Source organism: Streptopelia decaocto, assembly GCF_964273445.1.
Source record: "Streptopelia decaocto genome assembly, chromosome: 9".
NCBI lineage: Eukaryota > Metazoa > Chordata > Aves > Columbiformes > Columbidae > Streptopelia > Streptopelia decaocto.
The window spans coordinates 21,535,444-21,558,274 of NC_138664.1; the positions used below are offsets into that span (position 1 = coordinate 21,535,444).

Here is a 22,831-nt window from a genome sequence, read left to right on the forward strand (position 1 = left end):
CTGGGACACAAGAGGTTCCACTTAAATCTGAGAAGGAACTTCTTCCCAGTGAGGCTTCCAGAGCTTGGAAGAGGCTGCCCAGGGATGTTGTGGAGTCTCCTTCTCTGCAGACATTCAAACACGCTTGGACACCTTCCCGTGTAACCTCATGTGGGTGTTCCTGCTCCGGTGGGGAGTTTGCACTGGATGATCTTTTCAGGTCCATTCCAACCCCTGAAGTTCTGGAATTCTGTGGAGCAGCATCCAGAGCACAGCACAGAGTTCCCCCCAGGAGGCAGGGCATGTCCTGGGGACACTGCTGTTTCCCCCTTCCCACCAGGAAGCTCAGTCCCCACCTTCCCAGACACAAGAGGGGACTCCAGGGCTCTGCAGCTGGGGAGGAGGACAAGCCTGTTAGTGTGGGAACCACCTCTGTGTCAAGAGGGAAGACCAGTTTGGGATGTGGACAGTTCCAGCTCTTCATGCATCTGCTGCACGATACAGCTGAACCATCAGCAATGTGTGTGGCCCCTCTGTGAAGACATATTCGAGAAAGGGCAGAAAAAGCCAGGCTGAGAGAGGAGGAAGGAACGAAAAGAGTGGGAAAGAGCAGAGGGAAGATGCATCCTGCTCGTGCAGGTAAAGGAGCCTGGTGTGAAGGAGTCTGGAACAGCCTTAGGAGATGAACGCCATTCTCACTGAGGGAGACACCACATTGGGACTGAAGGGAACAGTGTGTCCTAGAAGAAAGGACCATAGTTTGATGTCAGCCAAGAAAACCATAGGGAAGAAAGTAGTCCAGATAGTGCAAGGTCTCCAACATGGGGGTGCAGGGAAGCAGCAGCAGAGAGCACAAGTACAAGCATCAAACCACCCATCTCCAGGCTATCAATGCACTCTGTGAGGGGCAATGTTGAAGAGCTTAAGCTGGAAACTTCATAACCAGGTCTTATGAACAGGAAGCAAGATTCTCAGGGCTTAGCAGCCTGGGTCTTGCAACAGAAGGCATGTGAGGCTTGTGCAAATAGCTCTGGCATTCCCTTGAAAAGCCCTGTGAGTAGCAGGTGCCTAGTGGCCCCGGAGGAAGGGAGTTTGCACTTGGTGATGGCCAGGGAGCTGGAGAGAGTGCCAGGCTTATCCAGGACCATATGGCTGCACTAGGGTGGCCACAGGAGAAAGACAACAGATGTTCAGCATGTTCCACGTTGTAATGGTGAGCACTCTGGACTCTGAATCCAGTGATCTGAGTTCAAATCTCAGTGGGACCTCAAGTTTTAGCTCTCTCAGAGCTTTCCTCAGCATGCACACATGTGAACAGCCTTGCTGTTGGGTCACTTCTTTAATGCATTCCCATCAGCCCTCCTCTCCTGTGCTCCCAGCCCTGGGACTGGCATCAGTGCCCCTTCTCCTGCCCTCTGCCCAACAAACCTCTGCAGGTTTCCCGAGCTCTGGCCCTGCCCCGTCTCAGCTCCCTTGTTCCTGATGGGTGCTTCTGGATGGGGGATCCAGCAGCGGCTCAGCAAATCACACAAGGGCTGAGGTGCAGATCATGCAGGCCAAGCCTGGCTCAAAGCAGGGTCAAGAAGAGGAGGCTGTGGAGGGCCTTGTCTAGTTGAATGTTGGACATTTTCTAAGATGGAGAATCTACAGCCTTGCTGGGAACCTTTTCCCCATCTTGACCACCACTGTTTCTGGCATTAAGTTGATTTCCGCTCCTGTCCGTCGCTTCTTGTGAAGTCCATTTCTCTGATGTTTTCCTGCCTTTCTCTTGCCTACTTGCTTGTTTTTGGTGTTCTGGTGTCCTGCCAGGGAATTCACCCACCCTGGCACTGTTTCTGCATGGGGACACAGTCATTGTCATGGGAAAGGGAGGTTCTCCCTCTTTCTTGCAGAGCAGTTGAACAACTGACAGAGGAGAAGGACAAACCACCATGAGTCTCCAGCTATGCTGCACAAAGTCTTTAATGAGAAGGAACAAATTCAGTGGCACAGAACAGAGACTAAGAAACACATCTGCAGGGTTCAGGGCAACACAGAGAACAGCCCATTTCCAAACGACAAGCTCGAAACACAAAGCACTTGCCTTTCCCCATCCTGCTCCACCTGCTGGCAATCCCAGCCCAGCAAGAGCAGTCCCTAACTCCAGCACCCTCCCCCAGTACCAGGAGGTTCAGCAAAGCAGAAGAGAACGAGCCCTTTCTCAAGGAGCTCAGAGCAAAGCAGAGCCAGAGGAGGCACAGCGAGGCCTGACGTGCAGCCTGGAGCCGTGGGCACAGGTCCCTCCTGCCAGCTGGCATGAGGACACCCAGCCCATCTGCAAGGCCTGGCCACACTCCTGCTGTGCAGTCCCCATCATTCTTCCTGCTCCAGAAGGGATGATGCACCAGGTTCAGCAGTTCAGACGGCAGCGGGGGGGAGGCAGACACAGCCCTGACGCCCCCAGACCAAGGGAACCCCCAGAAGAGATGGGAACCCCCCCAGTGCTGAGGGAGCTCCCAACAGCAGCTGACAGAGAGGATCCCACAACTGTGTTCTGAGGGAAAGAAGTGAGGATGGGGCCTGGCAGGGTCACCACCACTGGAGAGGCCTCAATGGCCACCGTCGAGTCACCACAGCGAGCGACACAGGGCTCACTGCAGCTGCTTGCAAGTGGGGTTGGGCCAGAGGAACCACAAGGTGGTGGGATACAGGGTCTGAAGCAAGACATCTCTGGGTGAGGGAGGCAAAGCTGAAACACAGAGCACAGAGACAACACAATTTCAGTCTGTCTTTCTTGTCCTCACTTCTCTCTGCAGATGCACTTCACTGTCCTCCATCTGCCTTGTAACTATAAGTACAGAAATTGCCTCCAGTTCATCTTGCTGAACATGTAAAAGAGGTATGACACCTCGGCTTAGAGCTAGATTTGGATGCCTAGGACCGAAGAAGTGCCTAAGTGATTGCTGAAGTCACAAGGACCTCCTCATGCATTACCCAGTGCCAAAGCCTAGAAGAAAGTTGATGCAACTAGTCCACCACAAATAGGCTGCGTGGAACAAATGTCTATGAAATCAGCTCTTGAGAACACACAGTGTGCACAGAGCTGCCATGGCCCTCACTGTGCTCTCTGAGTTTCATGGTCCAGAAAGGCTGAACCACTGTTGGGACAGGACCCAGCTCAGTGGATTTAAAGCCCCTGTGGAGAGCCTGATCATACCCCATCTCCAGAACAACCAGTGCTGCATGGAAGGAGGCACTGGATGCAATTGACCATTTGTTTAGAGACCATCTGTGTAAAGCAGAAATTCTGCTGAACAGACCTCCCTGCAGCTGAGCCCCATTCATCCCCTTGTGCTTGATAGAACCTCCCTCTCCCCAGCTCTCCCCAGCCAGCCCCATCAAAAGGGAAAGAGGTAGCAGCCCTTCAATAGCTATATTGCTGTGCAAGCTGAGGCAGCCCAAGGATCCACCTGAGCAGCCAGCATGACAGCAGTTCAGCCCATGGGGAGAGATGGAGTGCACAGAGGCTTACCTTGTTCCTGGAGGAAAGGGAGGCAAGAGAAGAGGATGCGGAGCCTGGAGCAGTGCAGGCTTTTATGCTGTGTCCTATTGCCCTGTGGGGCCACAAACATTCCTTGCTCATGAAGCATCTAAGCTGCTATTATTTTTTGCTTGCCAAAGCCTTGCTGGTGATTGGGTGCCTACCCCTTTCATCTGAAATATTTTGCTCCCACTTCATAATAACTGGAATGAGTAGTGAATCACAGAATGGGTTTTGATTCTAAAGGACCTTAAGTATAATTTTGTCCTACCCCCCCTCACGTGCACAAGGACACCTTCCACGAGAAAAGGTTTCTCAAAGGCCCTTCCAACCGAGCTTTGAACACTTCCAAGATGGGGCAATCACAGCTTCTCTGGACGACCTGTTCCAGTGTCTCACCACCATCACAGGGAAGAGTTTCTTTCAAATATCTAATCTACATCTAACCTTTTTCATTTTAAAAACTTTGCCTCTCTTCTTGTCACTGTACTCCCTGACAAAGTGTCCCTCCCCATCTTTCTTGAGGTCTCTGAAGAGCCTTCTATTCTCTAGCATAAAAACCCAAATCTCTCATTCCCTCCTCCTAGGAGAGGTGCCCAGATCCCTGATCACCTGTGTGTACTACTCTGGACCCAACTGAGCAGGTCCATGTCTCTCCTATGTTGGAGGCACTACATCTAAACACTGTAGTCCTGGTGCAGTCTCTTGGGGCAGAGTAGATAGGCAGAATCATCTCCTCTGACTTCCAGGCCACTCTTCCTCTGTTACAGCCCAGGATACAATGGGCTTTCTGGGCTGCAAGCATGCTTTGGCAGCTCATATTCAGTACTTCATCCACCAATATGCCCAAATCCTCCACCACAGGGCTGCTCTCTATTCACTCATGACGCAGCCCATATCCATGTTTGGAATTGCCCTGACCCAGGTGCAGGACCTTGCATATGGCCTTGTTGAACTTCATGAGGTTCACCTGGACCCCCTCTCTAGCCTGTCAAGGTCCCTCTGGCTGGCATCCCTTCCCTCTAGACTAACAACCATGTCACTCACCTTGGTCCCATCCGCAAGCTTGTTGAGGGTGAACTCAATCCCACTGTCTATGTTCTCAGCAAAGATTTTTAATAATACTGGTCCCAGTACAGACCCTTGAGGGACACCACTGATCATAGGTCTTCCCCCGGACTTCAAGACATTGACTGCAACTCTTTGAGTGTGACCACTCAGCCAACGTGTAGAAGGCCGGCAAGTTTCTCAGTCGCAATTTGCCATGACAACCATGTTGGCTGTCACCAATCACCTTTGTTTCCATGTGCCTTAGACTAGTTTCCAGGAGGATCTGCCTTATGGTCTTGCTGGGCAAAGAGGTGAGACTGACCAGGCTGCAGTTCCCTCAGTCTTCCTTTCTACACTTTTTAAAAGTGGGGGTTCTGTTTTCACTTTTCCAGAAATTTCACCAACCTGCCACAGCTCTTCAAATTTAATCGCTATTGGCTTTGCAACTTCATCTGCCAATTTTTTCAGGATCCTTGGACGCATCTCATCAAGTCTAATGGAGTTGTGCACTTTCATGTTTGTTATATGGGCTTGAACCTGATCTCCTGTGATGACTGGTACTCCATTCTCCCAGGCCCTGCTTTTGGATTCCATGAATTTGGTGTTGTGGCTAAGACACTTTCCAGTGAAGACTGTGACAAAAAAGTTGTTGAGTATATCTACCTCTTGCATGTCAGTTGTAGTCATACTACTCCAATCTTGACCCTTTGGATAAATTCTTCTGCAACAGGTCCAGCAGTGCCTCTCCTCTGGATGGAGTTTCCATCACCTGTAATAAAAAGTTGTCCTCAGCACATTCCAGTCGTTTCCTGGACTGCTTGCAGTTTGCCGTACCACTTTGCCAGCAGATGTCTGGGTGGCTGAAGCCCCCTATCAGGATCAGCGCTTGGTGACTGTGATACGTCAAAACAATTCTTCTGTGTCCCACATTTGTAAGGTAAATAAACTCTGAGGCCTCAGCTTGTGTGCAGCCAGATTTTAAGTGCGTTTGTGTCTCATGAATTGCCTTTGTCACATTGCCCTCTTCATGGTGAGCATAAACACAAGCCACGGTGAAATGCATCTATGATGGACACCTTGAGTTAGCTGTTGGGTGCTTTTAGTGCAGATATTCAAGCTAAACCTAAGGAACATTTCTACAATGGGTCATTGTAGACACACAGGAGAGAGCAAGTAGGTTCAAGGCTGCACAATCTTGACCAGGAGAATAGATGTTGTTCTGCAGGGATGTTGCAAAGCTCAATAGCAAAGAAGAATCATTGTGGGCTGGAGGGAACCCCCTTGCAAGCAGGACTGAGGGCCACAAGGACCTTAAATCCTCGTATCAGGCTCTGCCACAGCTTATTTAATCGGCACGTGAGCCCAGGGAACAAAAGGCAGATTAATAATAATGAAGAGCAGACCAGGGGGTCAAGCTGGTCTCTTTCAAGTAACCTCTCCATGGGATCTCCATAGCCACATCCCTTGATAACCAGGCCCTCATGTTTCTTCCAACCAGGGTTCTAGGCTCAGATCGGGAAGTGAAGAACCTGTTGAAAAGAAGCAAATCAACACATAGGAGGGTGATCACAGAGAAGCCCATGCCCATCTCTGAAAGACACCCACACACAAATCGACTTGATTTGCTTCAGGAAGAGCATCTCATACCCCAGAGGCCTGCATGGCCTGATTTTGCAGAGAGGTTCAGGGCAGAGAGCCAAAAGCTCATGGCCTTTTTTCTTGGTCACAGATGGGGTGACCCATTCCATACATTTCAGACTACAAAGGGACATTGGATCAGTCTCACAGAGCACCTGGGAGTCATCAGGATGTGAAAAAGTTGGGAAAAACCCTGAGCTCCTGGCAAACGTGAGTCATCCTGCTGTGGACTCCAGTGGACAAAGTGCCCCAGCCTCAGGCATGTCAGAGATACCAGAGTCATAGCCTCATTCCTCTGAAAGCTCTGCTTTCCTCAAAGGCATTTCCACACCTTTTAGCATCATTCCTGAATCAAACGGTGCTTCTATGCAGCCTTGTGCTGCTGCCGACTTTCAAGGCATTGCTGTTTGTTTGCTGCTCAAGGGCTCTTGAAACTCCATGCTCTTCCAAATAATGATGGTTAGAAGGGACCTGAGGAGGTCCTCTTGGGCAATCTCCTGCTCTGAGCAGACAAAGCTTCCCACTTACCTCAGGAAGCTCTGGGCCTTGTCCTGTTGACTTCTGAACTCTGCCACCATTGGAGAAGTCACTGTCTCTAGGACAGCATATCCAGGGCTGCACTGTGCCCCTTGTGGGCCACCAGGAGATGGCAGTGAGGGTGCCAGCATTGTTTAGCAGTTACACAGAAAAGTCTGGGGAGATGAGATGAATATATTTTTTCACGTGGTCGGTATAACGACACCTCAGGGATGGCCACTTCTCTTTCTCCTTCTCAGTCTGATTGTTTCATCCCACTTTTGAAACCCACCGATATCTAGGTTTGATCTGAATTAGCTAAGAAACCTGATTGTGCTCCATGAAGTCCATGAGTGCTGGATGTATGAATGCCACCTTGTCTGCATTTCACTTTCATGCCATTGAGTAGAACCCCCTTCTGGGCAGCAGGTCTGACCGGAAGAAGAGGGAAAGTCTGTAGAAGCAGAACTTTCACTGTAAATCCTGGAAGGAGCCTGCACTCCTAATCCTTCTATTTATCCCATCCACCTCCGGACCTCATCCCATAAACCTGGAATCTTCTGGAGAGAAGTAGTGGCAGAGGAACAGACAGAACGTGAGCGCTGGAGCACGTGCTCTATAGGGTAAGTCTAGGGCCACTAGTGTTGTGGAGTCTAGTGAAAATGAGCAAGGTGGGGAGCAGGAGATGGATGTGACTGCAAAAGGGTACACATAACAGCCTGAAGCTGTTGAGTTATTGGGGAATTTGGTCTGCTCGGAGCAGTTCATTGGAGCAGAGGACCTCCAGACATCCATTCCAACTGTTGTACTTCTCAGGTATGCTGAATCAAAGAGTCACTTTGGTTGGAAGAGACCCTCAAGAAAATCAAGTCCAGCCATTGACCTAACACTGTCACATGAGTCCTTGAGTAGTCAGCAAAAGGTCATGCCTTGGAACACAGCAACAGTTCAAGATCACGTAGAAGCACCAATGGATTCATGAGACTATCAGCTGTGGTATTGCTGGTGCACCTGAGGCCAGGACAACATGTCCACTGAAATTCACAGCAGGGTGACTCATGTTTGATGGCAGCTCAGGGTTTTTCCCAGGTACTCTAGGAGACTGATCCAATGTCGCTTTGTAGTCTGAAATGCATGCAATGGGCCATGCCACTCCTGTCTCAAGAAACATGGCCATGAGCATTTGGTTCCTTGCCCTGAACTTGTCCTCATAAGCAGGCCATGCAAGCCTTTGGGCTCTGGGGTTCCCTTGCAGAACAGAACAGGTCCATTTTGGTGTGGGTGTCTTTCAAGAACGGACATGGGCATCTCTTTAATTACAAAACCTGGATGTGGTACAGCCTGATGAACATGAACAAGGTCCTTGTGGCTCTCATTCCAAACCACAAGGGACTTCCCTCCACCCCCAAATGGTTTTTCCTTGTTGTTCAGCTTTGCCACATCCCTGTAGAGGTGCAACTCTTCTCCTCTATGAGATTGTACAGTCTCAAACTTCTCTTACAACTTACAGACTCCTCCGTGTCTACAATGACCTGTGGGGAGAAACGTCTCTCAGGTTTAGCCTGGGTGTCTGCACTGAAAACATTGGAGAGTTGACTTGCTGTATCCTTTAAAGCAGAACTTCACCATGACTGGTGGTTGTACTCACCATCAAGAAAGCAATGTGACAATCCATATAACAAAAAACAAACAAACAAAAAAATTGAACTGAATACTAGCCTTAGACCTCAGAAGTAAGTTGCCTAATGAAGCTGGGACACAGATTAATTTTGGTGTCCAGCAGTATGAAAAAGGAACATAATGTTTGGGATGAAAGGACCAAGTAATTAAGCACCAACAAAGCCTCAGCAAGCAACAGTTACTATGTGTTTAGATGCTTCATGAGCAAGGAATGTTTGTGGCCCCACAGAGCACTAGGCCACAGCATAAAAGCCTGCGCTGCTCCAGGCTCTGCATCCTCCTCTCTTGCCTCCCTTTCCTCCAGGAACAAGGTAAGCCTCTGTGCACTCCATCTCTCCCCATGGGCTGAACTGCTGTCATGCTGGCTACTCAGGTGGATCCTTGGGCTGCCTCAATGTGCACAGCAATAGAACTGTTGAAGGGCTGTCACCTCTATCCCTTCTGATGGGGCTGTCTGGGGAGAGCTGGGAAGAGGGAGGTTCTTTCAAGCACGAGGGGATGAATGGGGCTCAGCTGCAGGGAGGTCTGCTCAGCAGAATTTCTGCTTTAGACAGATGGTCTCTAACCAAATGGTCAATTGCATCCAGTGCCTCCTTCCATGCAGCACTGGTTGTTCTGGAGATGGGGTATGATCAGACTCTCCACAGGGGCTTTAAATCCACTGAGCTGGGTCCTGTCTCAAAAGTGGTTCAGCCTTTCTGGACCATGCAACTCAGAGAGCACAGTGAGGGCCATGGCAGGTCTGTGCACACTGTGTGTTTTCAAGAGCTGATTTCTGAGACATTTCACAGAATCACAGAATCGACTGGGTTGGAAAAGACCTCAGAGATCATCGAGTCCAACCCTTGGTCCAACTCTAGTCCGTTTATTAGATCATGGCACTAAGTGCCATGTCCAATCTCAGTTTCAAAACCTCCAGGGACGGCGAGTCCACCACCTCCCTGGGCAGGCCATTCCAATGCCTGACCACTCTCTCTGCACAGAATTTCTTTCTAATCTCCAGCCTAAATTTCCCCTGGCAGAGTTTAAGCCCATGTCCCCTTGTCCTATTGCTGATGCCTGGGAGAAGAGACCAATCCCCGCCTGGCTATAACTTCCCTTCAGGTAGTTATAGAGAGTGATGAGGTCACCTCTAAGCCTCCCCTTCTCTAGACTAAACAACCCCAGCTCCCTCAGCCTCTCCCCATAGGTCTTATGCTCAAGTCCCTTCACCAGTCTTGTTGCTCTTCTCTGGACCCGCTCCAGCACTTCAATGTCTTTCCTGAACTGAGGGGCCCAGAACTGAACACAATACTCCAGGTGTGGCCTCACCAATGCAGAGTACAGGGGAAGGATCACTGCCCTTGTCCTGCTGACCACGCTATTTTTGATACAGGACAGGATACCATTGGCCTTTTTGGCCACCTGGGCACACTGATGGCTCATGTTGAGCTTCCTGTCAATTAGTACCCCCAGGTCCCTTTCTGTCTGACTGCTCTCCAGCCACTCTGCGCCCAGCCTGTAGCGCTGCAGGGGGTTGTTGTGACCAAAGTGCAGGACCCGGCACTTGGCCTTATTGAACTTCATCCCATTGGAATCAGCCCATTTTTCCAGTCTGTCCAGATCCCTCTGCAGAGCCCTCCTGCCTTCCAGCAGGTCGACACTCCCTCCCAACTTGGTGTCATCAGCAAATTTGCTGATGATGGTCTCAATCCCTTCATCTAAATCGTCAATAAAGATGTTAAATAGGACTGGACCCAACACCGACCCCTGGGGAACACCACTAGTGACTGGCCGCCAGCTAGATGCAGCCCCATTCACCAGCACTCTCTGGGCCCGGCCCTCCAGCCAGTTCTTAACCCAGCGTAGAGTACACTTGTCCAAGCCATGGGCTACCAGCTTTTGCAGGAGTATATTATGGGAGACAGTGTCAAAGGCCTTGCTGAAGTCCAGATAGACCACATCCACGGCTTTCCCCTCATCCACCAGGTGAGTTACCTGATCATAAAAGGAGATCAGGTTGGTCAGACAGGACCTGCCTCTCCTAAACCCATGCTGGCTGGGTCTGATCCCTTGTCCATCCTGAAGGTGCTGTGAGATTCCATTCAGGATGATCTGCTCCATAACCCTGCCAGGCACTGAGGTCAGGCTGACAGGCCTGTAGTTGCCAGGGTCAGCTTTGCAGCCCTTTTTGTGGACTGGGGTAACATTGGCCAATTTCCAATCATATGGGACCTCCCCAGTGAGCCAGGACTGTTGGAAGATGATGGAGAGAGGCTTGGCAAGTTCTTCTGCTAGCTCCCTCATCACCCTAGGGTGGATCCCATCTGGTCCCATTGACTTGTGAGGATCCAGATGGCTCAGTAAATCACCAACTATTTCCTCCTGGAATACAAGGGCCCTATTTGGGTTCCTATCTCTGTCAACCACCTCCAGACATGAGTTGTCCTGAGGGCCACCTGTCTTACTGGTAAAAACTGAGGCAAAGTAGGTATTAAGTACCTCAGCTTTCTCCTCATCTTTGTTAACTATATTTCCCTCAGAGTCCAACAGAGAATGGAGGTTTTCCTTGCCCCTCCTTTTGTTGTTAAAATATTTGAAGAAGGACTTTTTATTATCCCTGACAGAATTGGCCAAATTAACTTCAAATTGCACTTTTGTTTCCCTGATTTTTTTTCTGCATGATCTAGCTATTTCCATAAATTCTTCATAAGTAGCCAGCCCTTTTTTCCACAGTCGGTAAAGTCTCTTTTTATTTCTGATTTCATTCAGAATCTCCCTGTTTAACCAAGCCGGTTGTCTTCCCCGCCGGCTAGCCTTTCGGCACACTGGTATAGCTGTTCCACGCAGCCTATTTGTGGTGGACTAGTTGCATCAACCTTCTTCTGGGCTTTTGCACTGGGTAATGCATGAGGAGGTCCTTGTGACATCAGCAATCAGTTAGGCACTTCTTTGGTCCTAGGCATTCAAATCTAGCTTTCAGCTGAGGTGTCATACCTGTTGTACCTGTCAGCAAGATGAGCTGGAGGCAATTTCTGTACTTATAGTTACAAGGCAGGTGGAGGACAGTGAAGTGCATCTGCAAAGAGAAGTGAGGACAAGAAAGACAGACTGAAATTGTGTTGTCTCTGTGCTCTGTGTTTCAGCTTTGCCTCCCTCACCCAGAGATGTCTTGCTTCAGACCCTGTATCCCACCACCTTGTGGTTCCTCTGGCCCAACCCCACTTGCAAGCAGCTGCAGTGAGCCCTGTGTCGCTCGCTGTGGTGACTCAACGGTGGCCATTGAGGCCTCTCCAGTGGTGTTGACCCTGCCGGGCCCCATCCTCACTTCTTTCCCTCAGAACACAGTTGTGGGATCCTCTCTGTCAGCTGCTGTTGGGAGCTCCCTCAGCACTGGGGGGGTTCCCATCTCTTCTGGGGGTTCCCTTGGTCTGGGGGCGTCAGGGCTGTGTCTGCCTCCCCCCCACTGCCGTCTGAACTGCTGAACCTGGTGCATCATCCCTTCTGGAGCAGGAGGAATGATGGGGACTGCACAGCAGGAGTGTGGCCAGGCCTTGCAGATGGGCTGGGTGTCCTCATGCCAGCTGGCAGGAGGGACCTGTGCCCACAGCTCCTGGCTGCACTTCAGGCCTCGCTGTGCCTCCTCTGGCTCTGCTTTGCTCTGAGCTCCTTGAGAAAGGGCTCGTTCTCTTCTGCTTTACTGAACCTCCTGGTGCTGGGGGAGGGTGCTGGAGTTAGGGGCTGCTCTTGCTGGGCTGGGATTGCCAGCAGGTGGAGCAGGATGGGGAAAGGCAAGCACTTTGTGTTTCGAGCTTGTCCTTGGGAAATGGGCTGTTCTCTGTGTTGCCCTGAACCCTGCAGATGTGTTTCTTGGTCTCTGTTCTGTGCCACTGAATTTGCTCCTTCTCATTAAAGACTTTGTGCAGCATAGCTGGAGACTCATGGTGGTTTGTCCTTCTCCTCTGTCAGTTGTTCAACCGCTCTGCAAGAAAGAGGGAGAACCTGCTCTTTCCCATGACAATGACTGTGTCCCCATGCAGAAACAGTGCCAGGGTGGGTAGAATTCCCTGGCAGGACACCAGAACACCGAAAACAAGCAAGTTGGCAAGAGAAAGGCAGGAAAACATCAGAGTAATGGATTTCACAAGAAGCGACGGACAGGAGCGGAAATCAACTTAATGCCAGAAACAGTGGTGATCAAGATTGGGGAAAAGGTTCCCAGCAAGGCTGTAGATTCTCCATCTTAGAAAATGTCCAACATTCAACTAGACAAGGCCCTCAACAGCCTCTTCTTCTTGATCCTGCTTTGAGCCAGGCTTGGCCTGCATGATCTGCACCTCAGCTCTTGTGTGATTTGCTGAGCCGCTGCTGGATCCCCCATCCAGAAGCAGCCACCAGGAACAAGGGAGCTGAGACGGGGCAGGGCCAGAGCTCGGGAAACCTGCAGAGGTTTGTTGGGCAGAGGGCAGGAGAAGGGACACTGATGCCAGTCCCAGGGCTGGGAGCACAGGAGAGGAGGGCTGATGGGAATGCATTAAAGAAGTGACCCAACAGCAAGGCTGTTCACATGTGTGCATGCTGAGGAAAGCTCTGAGAGCGCTAAAACTTGAGGTCCCACTGAGATTTGAACTCAGATCGCTGGATTCAGAGTCCAGAGTGCTCACCATTACACCATGGGACCTGCTGAACATCTGTTGTCTTTCTCCTGTGGCCACCCCGGTGCAGTCATATGTTCCTGGGTGAGCCTGGCACTCTCTCCAGCTCCCTGGCCATCACCAAGTACAAACTCCCTTCCTCCAGAGCCACCAGGCACCTGCTACTCATAGGGCCTTTCAAGGTAATGCCAGAGCTATTTGCACAAGCCTCACATGCCTTCTGTTACAAGATCCAGGCTGCTAAGCCCTGAGAATCTCACTTTCTGTTCATAAGACCTGGTTATGAAGTTTCCAGCTTAAGCTCTTCAACATTGCCCCTCACAGAGTGCCTTTATAGTCCAGAGTTGGGTGGTTTGATGCTTGTACTTGTGCTCTCTGCTGCTGCTTCCCTGCACCCCCATGTTGGGGACCTTGCATGATCCGGACTTCTTTCCTCTTCTAGGATTGTCTTGGCTGACTTCAAACCCTTGTCCTTTCTTCCATGACACACTGTTCCCTTCTTTTCCAAAGTAGGCTCTCCCTCAGTGAGAATGTCGTTCTTCTCCTAAGGCTGTTCCAGACTCCTTCACACCAGGCTCCTTTACCTGCACGAGCAGGATGCATCTTCCCTCTGCTCTTTCCCACTCTTTTCGTTCCTTCCTCCTCTCTCAGCCTGGCTTTTTCTGCCCTTTCTCGAATATGTCTTCACAGAGGGGCCACACACATTGCTGATGGTTCAGCTGTATCGTGCAGCAGATGCATGAAGAGCTGGAACTGTCCACATCCCAAACTGGTCTTCCCTCTTGACACAGAGGTGGTTCCCACACTAACAGGCTTGTCCTCCTCCCCAGCTGCAGAGCCCTGGAGGTCCCCTCTTGTGTCTGGGAAGGTGGGGCCTGAGCTGCCTGGTGGGAAGGGGGAAACAGCAGTGTCCCCAGGACATCCCCTGCCTGTTGGGGGGAACTCTGTGCTGTGCTCTGGCTGCTGCTCCACAGAATCACAGTATGTCAGGGGTTGGAAGGGACCTGAAAAGATCATCCAATCCAATCCCCCTGACGGAGCAGTAACACGCAAATGAGGTTACACAGGAAGTTGTCCAGGCGGGTTTGAATATCTGCAGAGAAGGGGAGTCCACAACCTCCCTGGGCAGCCTATTCCAGGCTCTGGCACCCTCATCGGGAAGAAGTTCCTTCGCAAATTTAAGTGGAACCTCCTGTGTTCCAGTTTGAACCCATTACCCTTTGTCTTACCATTGGTTGTTACTGTGAAGAGCCTGGCTCCATCCTCCTGACACTAACTCTTCATATAATTGTAAACATTAATAAGGTCACCCCTCATTCTCCTCCAAACTAAAGAGACCCAGCTCCCTCAGCCTTTCCTCATAAGGGAGATGTCCAACACCCTTAATCATCTCTGCCTTGCTGATGGGCACTTTGGAAGTGGTGCCTGCAGAGAAAGCAAAGGAGAAGGTGTCAGTGGCAGAGAGAGGGGGCTCAGGATGTGGGACAGCCCTGGGCAGCCCTGGGTGTCCAGAGGGCAGGAGGGCAGCAGCACAGGGAGCACTTAGACTTCAGTAAGGCCTTTGGCACCATATCCCACAGCATCTCCTGGAGAAGCTGCAGCTCATGGCCTGAATGGGTGTATCTGAGCTGGATAAAGAACTGGTTGGATGGCCGGGCCCACAGAGTTTTGGTGAAAGGAACCAAATCCAGTTAGTGGTTGATCATGAGTGGTGTCCCCAGGGCTCAGTATGGCGCCAGTTTTGTTTAATCTCTTTATCAATAATCTGAATGAGGGGATTGAGTGCACCCTCAGTGAGTCTGCAGATGACACCAAATTGGGTGGAAGTGTTGATCGGTTGGAGGGTAGGAAGGCCATACAGAGTGATCTGGACCAGCTGGATCGTTGGACTGAAGGCAAGTGTCTGTTTGTCCATTCTGTCATACTATGTACTTCTATTGAAAATATGTGATTTTTGAAAGCCATTATGAGAGGTCTCCAGCCCAATCACCCCTTTTCTCATGCTTCCTTAGCTTAGTTTTTCAGCCTGAAAACAGGAAACAAACAGGGAACTTCCAAACTGATTTTACCATAAAAGAACATGAGCATGTTGCACACATGTGTCCACTCTGGAACACTGACCATATTTCTCTGAAAATGCCTTTAGTCTGATCTTTGAACAAGCTCTATTGGAAACATTAGATTTGATAATATTACAACTTTATCAACCTTTTAGTCTGTAACCTGCACTGCAAGAGTTAGAGATGCCATTCTCTGTGCAATACCAATGCTTCAGTTTCTTCCATGTGATTTGCCACCTTTAGGCTCCAAAGCCCTCCTCATTGAAATGCATCTGCAGAAAGACAGCATTTCATTTGGGTGCGTTCCACTACCTCCTCTGGTTCTATCTGTTTTTCTCAGCCAACCACAGGTGATCTAATCCCTTTCCTCTGTTCCTTCTAAACATCTTTTTTTCTTCTTTTTCTACTACATCCCTTCTGTTTCACAGGTGTTGACTAATATATTCTTGAAGTAACTGATGAACATATCCAGTGAAAGGAAAATAATTCTCCCAGTCTTTTTTTTTTCTTTCATTTTTAAAAATTTTAAATACAAATGCAAAGACAAGATTTTTCATGCTGAAGCCTGCCTATTTTTCCAAATATTTAAATCGTATATTAAAAAAGAAAAGTTAATTCTGCTCAAACCTCACCTCACTGTCAATCAGCACTTTTCTCATGGTAGTAGGGCTCTCTGATTGAGAGTTAGAAAGCAAAGCTGAGGATAAACCAACATATTTTGTGGAGTTAAGAGACAGAATTTCTGCTCTCCTTTTTTCTGTGGTATCTCCTTGGCATTCTTGTAGCTGAGAGATCAATGCTGCAGCTGTGAAGAAAACGACTACTGTGAGTTCTCAAGGCCTTGTAGTTATTCAGGTAGGACGCATGGAGGAAGCTTTGCAAATGGTACTAGAAATCTCTGATGACCTAGTTAGAGGAGGAATAAAGATTTTCCTTCATGTCCAGAACGTGGAAAATATCAACAACCTCATGTGGGAATTAAATTTCCTATTGTCTTGATCAGTCTCCTGAGATGAGATTTCTTAATCAATGGGGAATTGCACAGCAACACAGTGTTGCCTGAACATAGTGTGTAGATGAGCACCCATAAAACAGAAAAGATAAAGTGAAACAGTCCACAAAAACCAAACAACCATACTACCCCTCCTTCCCCTCCCCCCCCCAAAAAAAAAAAAAAATGTAACACAAAGATCTCCATCTCAGTGCACAAAGTTTATGACTGGAATTCTTCCTGAGTCACACAACCTCAGCTGAACTGAAGCGGTGTTTGGGCAACATTTCCTAAATCTCTTTCAAATAGAATTTGTGAAACCTAGCATTTGTTCCCTCCATTGTGATCTCTTTGGATTTCTGATGTTTCATTTTTGTTGGGGTTTCACAGATAAGGAGGAGGCATGTCAGACTATTAATCACCCTGGTGTCCCTGTGTTCCTCCACTGAACTCGCTCCACTAGGCAATGTCTTTCCAGTACTGGGCAGTCCAACATGGGGCATATGGTTCCTGGTGTCAACTCAGAAGTGCCAAGGAGAGGGGAACGATCGCTCCCATCCACCGGCTGCCTGTGCTCCTGCCAGTGCAGCCCAAGATGCGTTTTGGACTTTCTTTACAGCCAAGCCACACTGCTGGCACACATGTGACTTCTTGTCCACCTGACTCCCAAAAGTTGCTCTTTTCTGCAAAGCTGCTTTCTACCCAATCATGCCCTGGCCTGCCCTGTGATGTGAGATTGTTCCTTTCTTCCCAGATGTACAAGTTTTCATTTCCTTTTGTTGAACTCTGGGATGTTCCAGTCAGACCATTTTTCTTGTCTGTCAATGTCCCCTGAAGACAGGCTCTTCCCTCCAAAGCATCACCACTCCCTCCAGTTTGGAAGCATCAGCAAATATGAGGAGAGAGTGCTCTATTCCATCATTCAGGTTGTCAATAAATAAATTAAGTTGTAGTAGTCACAATAATAATCCCTAAGAAATACCACTAGTAATTTGCTGCTAGCAGGACTTCTTACCATGTAGTCATTACAGCCTGGCAGTTGTGACCATTGTCATTCTTACCACTTTAGTACCCAGAGCATATCTTCCAAATTTAGATTAAAGTAACCTGTAGGAGACCGTACTGAAGGCCTTGCTCAAATTAAGGTATACAACATCCACATCTATCCAGACATTTATCTCATCATAGAAGTCAATCACATTGATCAGGCCTGATTTCCCTCATCATATTCATGCTGGCTGTTGCCAACCACCTTCCTGTTTTTCATGTACCTCACAATGCCTACCAGAAGGATTTATTCCATTGTCTTCCTAGGCACTGAGGTGAGATTCTAGTTCCTTAGCTCCTTCTTCTTGCCTTTCTTGAAAAGGGATGTGACATTTCCACCTTCCATGTTCTTCCTTTCTTGCTTGATCCAGGGGAGTCAGGAGTCACCCCAAGGGCTCCTGGTTTCCTTACTGAAGCAAAACAGCCACCCATAGTAATTGTGGGATCCATACCAAGGTCTGGCAGCCCTACATACCACTCTAATAGTAAGACAGTTTTGGATATTCTTGGTTTGTAATACCACTCGTTCCAGTCTCTGACACCTCGGGTTGCAAGGAGTCCACAACCAGGTCCCACCAGCAGCAGAGATTGAAAATAAGAAGCTATAAGATGACAGGACAGACTGCAGAGATGAGGTGTAGGGCTCACCAAATGAGTGCACAGATGAGTGCCCATTTTATATCCTTTCCTGTTTACTCTCCCTTTGTTTCTCCCTGTTTGTCCTTATGGAGTCATTGATTGACAAAGTTTGGTTCTTCTCAATGTCTCCCTTATCATTTGCCCCTTATTACCATGTCAAGGGACTCAGTTTATTCTGCAATTTTCTGCAACTGCATAAGCATCGTACCTCTCACACTCCCCTCTCTTGTGGGGAGAAAATTAAAGGGAAGTGAAAAGAGTTGTGGATCAAGGTAATGACAGTTTAATAAGGAGAGAAAAAGCTGTGTACATAAGCCAAACCAGACTTAATTCAACACTTTGCATCATCAGGCAGATGTCCAGCCACTTCTTAGGAAGCAGGGACTCAGCATGCCTAAGTGTGGCTTGAGAAAACAAACACCTTAACTGTGAACATGGTCTCTTCCTCCTCCATTCCTTGAGATTTTCTTGCTGTGCAAAACATAATACGGTATGGAATATCCCCTTGGGCAGCTTGGGCCAGCTGTCCTGGCTGTGTTCCCTCCCGGTCTCCATCCTATCCCAAGACTATGGGTCTTTGTGGAGAGAAAGACTTGACTCTGTACGAGCACTGCTCAGCAATAGCCAAAATATTGGTGTTTCTTCAACACTCTTTAAGCCACAAAAGCAAGGCACACACCACACAAGCTGCTAGGAAGAAGGCTGACTCCATGCCAGCCCAACACGGTACAATCTCCTCCCCTCATTCCATGCCATCTGCATCATGCTCAGGTCCAACGTTCTCTGAAACATCGAAGTATCCTCTGACCATCCCATTCACACATTGTGTTATTTCTATAGCCAGCCGAAACCATTCCACTTGCCTAACCCACAATGCATTAAAACATTTCATCCTTCTAGCCCATGTTTTTCTTTTTATTTCCTATTTTATCTGTTATGTATTCCAAAATCCACTCTTAGCAACACTTGTTACATTTACTACTGTAGTGGTTTGTCCTTGGGCTGCAGCTCGACTCCCACCCAGCTGTTCTCTCATGTTCCTTCCTCAACAGAATGGGCCAGGAGAAGAAAATATGACAAAAAATCTCTTGAGGTAAGAACGCGAAGATCATTGACTGATTACCATCAAAGGCAAAACAGGCTAACAGGGGAAAATTAATCTATTTTTTTGCCAATTAAAATAGATTGGATGGTGAGAAACAAAGAGAAAACAAAAACACCTGCCCCCACCTCTCCTTATTCTTCCCAGGCTAAACTTCACTCCTTCATTCCCCAATCTCCTACAGTGATGTACACTAGGTATTAATGACTGCTTGGTATAGCAGTCTTGGTATAGAAGAGAAAAAGCTGCTTGGTATAAGCAATTCTAGAACTGGGATTCAAATGAGATCAAAATAAGCTGAGAGAAAATAGAAGCACAAGTTACATTTCACTTTAATGAACACTCCCTCTGGCAAGCCAGAGAAAGAATCAGACAGAAAGTACCAGGTTCAATGAGTTATGGATCCATCCTCTCCCTTAGCTTTCCCTCAGTCTACATGAGAAGGGAACTAATTAAAACAAAGCTACTGCAGCGAGCTGGCGGTGTTTCAGCTTACCCTTTCTGTCCTGAACTGAGCAAGTTACTGGCTAGTTTGGGAAAGAGATCTCTGTTCTGAGTGGAAAAAATCAGATCAAGTCTAGACTAGAACCCAGTCTGTCCCACCAGTAGCAAGGACACTTGCAGGAGACACGGCTCCTCCCCTCCAATCATGAGCTACTAACTTGATTCTCAGTGCATTATTGATGGTTCTTTCTTGAGGGGGAAATGTTCCAGGCTATAACTTCTGCACTGATGGAGAGGAAAACAAACATCCAAACATCTGTTTCCCAAGCCAGAGAGTTTGTCTTTGTTTGTTTACTTCTTTGTTTGCAAGGCCCGAGGTACAACAACTATAATTTATTCCAATATTCCAAGTAAAGAAGGCCAGATATTTCAAGGATTTAACTGCAAAGAATTGCTCAAATAACACAGGTCTTTTGAAAAGCATTTCACTTCATTCATAAATGCCATTTTATATTTTTTTTTTTCTTTCATTAGGGAAACACCTTACAGCTACAAGGATTCTAGCATCTGTATGGAGAAAAAAGAGTCATCTGCTCCCTAAGTAACCACTTGTCAATGCATGTCCTCAGGCTTTGCTTGACTTCCTGGTTCCTCAGGCTGTAGATGATGGGGTTGAGCATGGGAGTGACCACTGTGTAAGACAGGGAAACCATTTTCTTCATGTCGGATGAGAGGCTGGACTTGGGTCGCAGGTGAATGATGCCAATTGTGCTGTAGAAAAGAGTCACAACCACCAGGTGAGCTGCACAGGTGGAAAAGGCTCGCCTCTGGCCCACAGCCAAGGGGATCTGAAGAACAGCATGGATAATGCAAAGGTAGGAGATGGCTATCAGAGAAAAGGGAATCATCACTATTAGGACAATAGCAATAAAAATCAGTAGTTCAAAGAAGGCTGTGTCTACACACACCAGCTTCAGCAAAGGAGAAACATCACAAAAGAAATGATCAACTGTGTTTCTCCCACAGAAGGGCAGGGTAAATAACCATGTGGTGAAGCCCAGAGCCACAGGGACACCACACAGCCAAGACCCAATGGCCATCTTGAAGCAGCGATCCCTGTTCATCAGGGTGGCATAATGCAATGGGTGGCATATTGCCACTTGCCGGTCATAAGCCATTGCTCCTAAGAGGAAACACTCACAGGTGACAAAAACAAAAACGCAGTTGAGCTGCAAGGCGCAAGCTGTGAAGGAAATAACTTTCCTCTCCACCAGCAGAATTGCAAGCATCTTGGGGACAATGGTGAGGCTGTAGCAGATTTCTGTCAAGGCAAGATTCTTTAGGAGGTAGTACATGGGCGTGTGTAGGACAGAGTCAACGGTTGTGATCACAACAATTAGAGAGTTCCCTATCAGCGTGGCCAGGAACATGATGGAAATCAGCATGAAAAACAGGAGCTGCATCTTGCCATGGAAGGCAAACCCCGAAAGGAAGAAGTGAGTAGCGATAGTTTGGTTTCCTGGCTTCATTTCCTCAACAGGTTCTGTCCTAGAAGAGAAAAAAACAAAACAAAACACACAACAAAAGGGTTAGTAGCTTTGGACAGACTTGTGGTCTCAGGAATTCCTACACTTGCAAGTACAATGAAGCTTAAAATATGAATGAGATGAAACTTGCATTGGATATGACAGTGACCCCAGTGGAAAAATATCTCATCTGGGCAACCTGTTCAAGATCATCTTTAACAGTCACAGGCTGGGATGCATCTTCTCATATTTAGATAAACACAAATAGACATTCAAATTTCCAATAACCATTCTGTCTTTATTTTATATAGAAAGAAATGAATCCTTCCAAAGGGCAGGTCACCTTAGTATAAGAGTGGCATCTATGATGTGACAGAAGAATTCACTGTGGATGAGCTGGATGTTTTTCAGTAAATTTCATCATTTCAATGTCTGTAGACGTCTAAATGTGAGCCAGTCATCTTGGAATTTAGATTTAATGGTGGGAAATACAGCACGAGACAGAAGCACCATTCATTTCCTTCTAAGGTGGATGTCCAAGGATGCCAGGATTGGAGGATCATTAATAATGAAGTGAGTATACAACGGCCTAATTTTTTGATAGCTGGAATTAACTGCAACTCTAAGCCAGGTGATATGGAGATCCTGTGGCTTCCCACCTCCTGGTCTGACTCAAGCAGAAGTGATCCATCTGCATTATTTTCACTGTTAACCCTGCAAAATACAATCCAAATCTAAGCAAATTTAAATTCATAAAAGTGTTCACTCACTTACTTTTGTTTCATCAAATTATATAATTCATATTCTGAGTTTTCATTTAAGGTAAGCTCTGGGAAGTAACATGATGCCCAGCATACCAGTGGCTGCCCACATGAAAGTGGCTGCCAGCATCTACACCTTGCTGCCATTTTCTGGGATTTATCATCTCAGCAGATCTGCTCACAGAATTATTTCTCTGGGAAACTTCCTGGACTGTTTCAGCCAAAATATACTTGGCTGATTTATGAAAGACAAAGATGAAAGGGAAAAGGGGGGGGTGAGAAAGTATGGATGCTGTGATTTCTTTGGTCAAAATATTTATATGCAGAATAAACAGTAACAGTTGCCAACGTTTTCTATAGACAATATAAATAAGCAGGCATACTGTCAGTATAATTACTGTTTACCCCCGTAGGCATCTCAAATAAAATTAATCACTGATGCCATGGAGGTTCCTATTTCTCTTGTTTGAGAGGCTAATTCAGATTTAAAAATCTGCACTGCTGGTGCCTAAAGGTAGGTGAGATGGATTCCCCTTGTATGTCATAATAGCAGTTCCAGGTTCCAATGAGAAAAAATAAACCATGGAAACACACTTATGTCTTGGTTTTGCCATAGGAATCAAGTAAGAATGAGGAACAGAAATATTACCTTATCTTACTAAAAGAGGTGGAGTTTTCTTTCTCTCTTCAGTAGAGACAATAATTCCGAAGGGAGAGAGGATGAGAAACTATGACTAGAGAGAAAAAGTTAAAGGAACATCACTTTGATTTCATCTGTACGAGGCTGCGTCTTGTCTCTGATTCCAAAGGCTCTGACAGCAAATGGGTGGAAGTATTTGAATTTTCACTTGCTCCCAGTAGGATCAGATCTCCAGACAGCAACTTCCTCGTATGATGAGATTGTGTGTTAAGTGATCTTTTTTTTTTAATGTCTTTGGGCTATATGAATGTGCACGATGTCTTATGACATACTAGCAATCTAATTACAGTATTAGCAGTGTTTCCTTCCACATGTTCAGAATTGCATGAGTAAGTGAAACAATGGTTAACAGAAATAATAGGCTATGAATATGTTTGTTATGAATATAGAGCATTGTAATATGATTATGTATTACATGGCCCTAAATACAGTAAGTAATACAATAACAAACAATTGTAGATATATTTTCGTGTCTCATTTTTTTTACCCTGTTTGTCCACTTTATTCTGGAAATCATATATTTATTTTGGTAGATGTATGCTGG

The 22,831-nt window shown here is 47.4% G+C and overlaps 2 protein-coding genes across 2 annotated transcripts in view; one reads left to right on the plus strand and one right to left on the minus strand.

Moving 5' to 3' along the window:
- The window catches only part of LOC309443851 (olfactory receptor 12D1-like), a gene marked incomplete at both ends in the record, with an annotated part of 33,634 nt that overhangs the window by 2,750 nt on the left and 8,053 nt on the right, over nucleotides 1-22,831 (plus strand). The gene's annotated exons all lie outside the window — the stretch shown is intronic.
- Nucleotides 19,861-21,751, minus strand: LOC309443813 (olfactory receptor 10A7-like; the record flags this gene model as incomplete). The annotated part of the gene is made up of 2 exons (XM_082061086.1): nucleotides 19,861-20,848; nucleotides 21,684-21,751. The coding sequence occupies 2 exons, from the start codon at nucleotides 21,749-21,751 to the stop codon at nucleotides 19,861-19,863; spliced, it is 1,056 nt and encodes a 351-aa protein (XP_081917212.1).